General features: G+C 33.9%; 1 protein-coding gene across 1 annotated transcript; it reads left to right on the top strand.

The window, feature by feature from the left end:
- The first annotated feature begins 1,601 nt into the window (after positions 1-1,601).
- On the top strand, positions 1,602-2,607 carry LOC133525973 (D site-binding protein-like). The gene has a single exon (XM_061862426.1). It carries the CDS (start codon positions 1,728-1,730, stop codon positions 2,379-2,381), a length of 654 nt encoding a protein of 217 aa, XP_061718410.1. The 5' UTR covers positions 1,602-1,727; the 3' UTR covers positions 2,382-2,607.
- Positions 2,608-4,837: the final 2,230 nt, after the last annotated feature.

The raw sequence follows: 4,837 nt of genomic DNA, 5'->3' as shown, positions 1-4,837 counted from the left end.
TAAGTATTGTTACTTATTTTCGGCTTTTTATATTTTTTACTTTAAGAATTTGATGAAAAGAGAGTTAAAAGTTAAGTATGTCCAATAAATAAATATTATAGGACATTATTACACAAATTGACTAAGTCCCACAGTAAGCTCAATAAGGCCTGTGTTGAGGGTACTTAAACAACGATATATATAATATATAAATATTTATAAATACTTAAATACATAGAAAACACCCATTACTCAGAAACAAATATCCATGCTCATCACACAAACAAATGCCCTTACCAGGATTTGAACCCGGGACCATCAGCCAATATTTTGGACGTTGTCAATTGAAGGGTTAAAACTGTCAAAAGTCGCAATTCCGCAATAATATCGTCCTTGGTAGGTAATGAATTAGGAAATAAAGCACATACCTTTTACTTTGTTTTATTTTTTGTGTAAACTTATTTACTTATATTTAATAAAGTGACATGAGTACATAATAATAAAAAAACGCGCAGCTTGCATTGTTGTACCAGTCTTAAAATATAAAAAAAATACAATTAAATTTTTTTTACTTAGCATAATCTATTTCTTTACCTTATCCACATTATAACATTTTATAAAATTTGCAATTGAGCAGTTAGGTTTATGACCCTAATAATACATTCTAAATACAGGACTCAAACACATTTGTTGTGAATTTTTTAATAGGTAAGTATTAACTCTTTGCATATTATCTAGAACTTAATACACCTACCTAAACAATATTTTTACCTATTGGCAATTAATCCTTAGAACAGAGGGAACGTATTTCCCACCATATTCAAAATATATATTTTCAAACATGAAAAAACGGACATATAAACACAAAAGCGATGCGCTTGCACAATCATGCGCAGGGGCGGCGTCTGACGCAACGCGTCCACCAATCACAAGGCCGCCTTTTTACCTACGGGCTGAAGAAACTGTGGGTGTTTTGTGTGTGTAATGTATCAAATGTATGACACATATGACACATGCGACGACAACAAACATAATAATACCTAAATAGTTGAATAGAATAACAATTAGTCATTTATTTGCATATTTGTACAATTCTAGACTTCGTTTTATAATGATATAATTGCTTAGTTTATAAGTTTCCTATTTTTGGGATGTAAATTTTCATTTTTATAAAAAAATAAACATGACTACCTTTTAAAGTAAATAGTTAACTAATATTTTAACTTATTTTTGTAATTAGGTAGTAGGTATTGATATCGGTGCCTAAGAAATAGTAGGCAGGTATATATTCAAAAATGTGAGTGTTAGTATATAGTATTTGTTTATTCTTCTGCATTACCTAATCCGATTGTTAGTTATTTTATTTAAATACCTATCGAAACAATATTTAATGCATTTAATTTTAATATGTAACTTATGTCGACTTTCCTATTATTCTCTTTTTTTACCAGATAAAATAAAACGTGGCATTTAAAAATATCGGCATAATTTTATCAATTCCTATCAATAATTTTACAACCCCGTTAATCCACTATTGTTTACCCCTTGCGTTAATCCCCCTGTTTACCGTGGCCAGCGGTACCACCCCACCCTCCCCTCCCTTGCACCCTCGCTCTTAAGGGACGCCTGGGCATCGCAATCTTCACTTGTGATCCGACTTTCAATCGAGACACACGTACTCTTACGACCGACTGTTCCTTTGCGATCTTCGACTGCTTTTACTATTGTCGATAGACTTAGATTTTGAAATGGCGTTACTGTGGACCCCGTACGCTGACGAAGCCTTGGATTTAAGCAAAGCCGCCATGAAGACAGAACCGGTGGCGCCGGCCTACATGCCGGCCACGACCAGCCCTGTGCCTTTCTACCCTATGTACCATGCGTACCCTATGCCGCAAGTGTCTCCCGGTAGCCCAATGTACCATGGATACCCAGTGCCGCAGATGTCTCCAAGCAGCAGCTCAGGACATGAAGAAGCTATGCTGTCTGGGAATAGGATGGCAACGCTCTCGCCTCCTGACTCACCTGAAGCCGACCACAATCGCCAGAGCCTCACCAGGCTCTCCAATCACGTCGACATGGAGTTCCTCACCGATGACCCGAACTATCAGGCTTTTGAACGTGATGCTTTAAGAGCTATGGCTGAGAAAAACGGAGGAACTTTACTCGGAAACAATCCACGTATGCGCCGCTCCGTCCGCTCCACGAAAGAAACAGTAGATGACTCGTACAGACAGCAGCGGGAGAGGAACAACTTCGCTGCGAAACAGAGCAGAGACCGCAGGAAGCTGCGTGAAGTGAGGCTTGCCCTTAAAGTGACTTATCTCGAAAAAGAAGCCGCGAAACTTAGGGCCATGCTTGCGTCAGGGCTGTGCGTGAGGTGCAATTCCTTCCGTGGATAAAATAGGAAGAAAAAGGACATTTTGGAGATTCGTGCAATTTTGTATATAGCTGTAGATATAGTTAGATTAATAATTTATTTTGTGCAATTTAGTATTGTATAATTTAACTATGTTCCTATGTTGTGATAAGCAAGGACTGATATTTGTCTAAGATTATATAAGGAAGATATTTAAGATTAAGATTTGAGAGTTTTGTCTAGTCTGCTAATAAAACAATCTGACTGAATTACTTTATATTTATTGCATACACTTATAAAATACCCAAAATAAAATCCAAACACATTATTCCTAATTAATTATCTTACATGAAATAAGATATTCACAATAAATTATTATACTATTTGACTTAGTTTTTTAAAAGTTTGTTTAACTTAGTTTGCACTCCGTTCTGGGGGCCTAGCCAAGATGGCAACGCTATTGTCTTTCTATGACTCTTCCATATTAGTGCGATAAAGACGTATAGCGTTTGGTTTAGCTAGCTATAGATATGAGAGCGGAGTGTAAACCAAGCTTAATAAAAGTCGATTCATTTAAATTTAAAACGATAGTACAGACTAAATTCAAAATTTTAAAGTATGAATACTTTCACATTAACTTTTTAAATTAGATAAATTTAAAGGTACCTATTATATTAGGTACATTACATATGGATATCATGATGTTGCATTACTATATTGCAAGATTTAGTACCTTTTTCGTTAGTGATATCTATATATATAAGTTTATGCATATGTGTTTTTGCATTACTAAGTTTTTAACTTCTTCTAATATAAAACAGCATACCCGAAGACAGAAATGTGTAATGGTATTGTGGTATTTTTAGTAAATATGTAAGTTTTACAGCTGCAACGGCTCTAATCCTTACCAATCTATCTAAATTGCTGCAGTAAAAATACAGCACTTTCAATTTTAAACTAGGCCCAATAAATCATATCTTAATCCTTTTTTAGAATATCGACTACCTTTTGGGGTTTATAGGGAACATTGCGATCCTTTTGTCGCATGCTTCTGCAAGGCAAGGCCCGTTATTTTGCCCATTGTCCTTTAAAATGGACAATGACGGTTGCAAATTTTAATCCTTTTCGAAGAACTTTCTTCAAGGTGGAGCGTTGCAAATCAGATTTTGCAAATTGCATGGTTTTACCGATATGTAAGTAATAAGTTTAAATATTTGGGAATAGTAAATGCTCAAGCTATTAAACACTTATTTGAAATTTTGATTAATATTTGAGAAAATAATAATAGTGAATGTTGTTGAATAATTTATAAAAATCGATAATTTCAAATACATGTATTTCATGCGTCGATAGGTTGTACCTAGTTACCTAAATCTACATAATTTTCAAATTCCAAATTATAAAGGAAATTCGAAATTAAAATTCAGGATTATCATGTACGATTATATGTATGTATGTATGTATATACTTTATTGTACATAAAATAAAAACACGAAAAACACAGTTACAGAGTAAATTAAATACAACAAAGGCGAACTTATCCCTGTATGGGATCTCTTCCAGTTAACCTTATTATTATTATCATTTAATAAAAAAAATCGACGTTTCTTTATCTATCACCTATATTTACTTCCTTTTATAATTTAGTAAATAAATCTGGTAATAATATTTAAGCATGAATATAAAATATATACGTATAAAAGAAACATGTTTGTGAACAAATAATGTTTATTTTAGGTTATTTCTTATGTACTACGTAAACAAAGACACATAAGAAATTAAATATTCATATAAATTAAACTAAAACATTTAGGTATATAAAATACAAATACCATGGTTTACCGTGAGGCTTTTGACATTTATAGGGATATTATGTGTACCTACTTCCAGTTAATCACAAAATTTCTTAACACGTTCACTGCGGGACAAATCTTAAAGAACTTTCAACTGGTGCGGTTGAGATCGAATCAGCCCAAACCTAAGCTCTTTTTCAGTGCGGGTGAGGCCTAATCGACCTCGAATTTCAGTAGGTAATTAAATTCTTCATAACTTTGCCTGTACTCGGAATAGGTGTTTTTTGTTATGTGCTATACATTCGTCACTAAATGCTTAAAATACCCTTAGCTTCGCCTTTGGTTCTGACCTTTGGTTAAAGAAAAAATACCTAAAGAATCTTTAAGGTCTTTTAGGCCTCAAAACGCACTAAATTTTATCTAAGTCTAGTGAAGGGAATGGCAGTTATCGCTAAACTATCGATGATCATCATCTCATCGACCATCTACGATACAATATTTCAGACGCCATTTTAAGTTAATCTAATGCATTTATGCTATACAGGGTGTAACAAAAATAGTGGGGATCCGTTTAAGGGCATAAATTTTTTTTCTATGGGGCAGGTCGTCCGAGTCGGCCAACCCTCCATGCAAAGTCTAAAAAATTTTCGCGTCAAAAAAATTTTTTTTATACTTTTTCCTGATCAGAACACGATACCGAATATGC

The sequence above is a fragment of the Cydia pomonella genome, chromosome 15 (assembly GCF_033807575.1).
Source record: "Cydia pomonella isolate Wapato2018A chromosome 15, ilCydPomo1, whole genome shotgun sequence".
NCBI classification, from domain to species: domain Eukaryota; kingdom Metazoa; phylum Arthropoda; class Insecta; order Lepidoptera; family Tortricidae; genus Cydia; species Cydia pomonella.
Note: the sequence above shows the minus strand (reverse complement) of the source record. Positions and strands in the feature narration are given on the sequence as shown.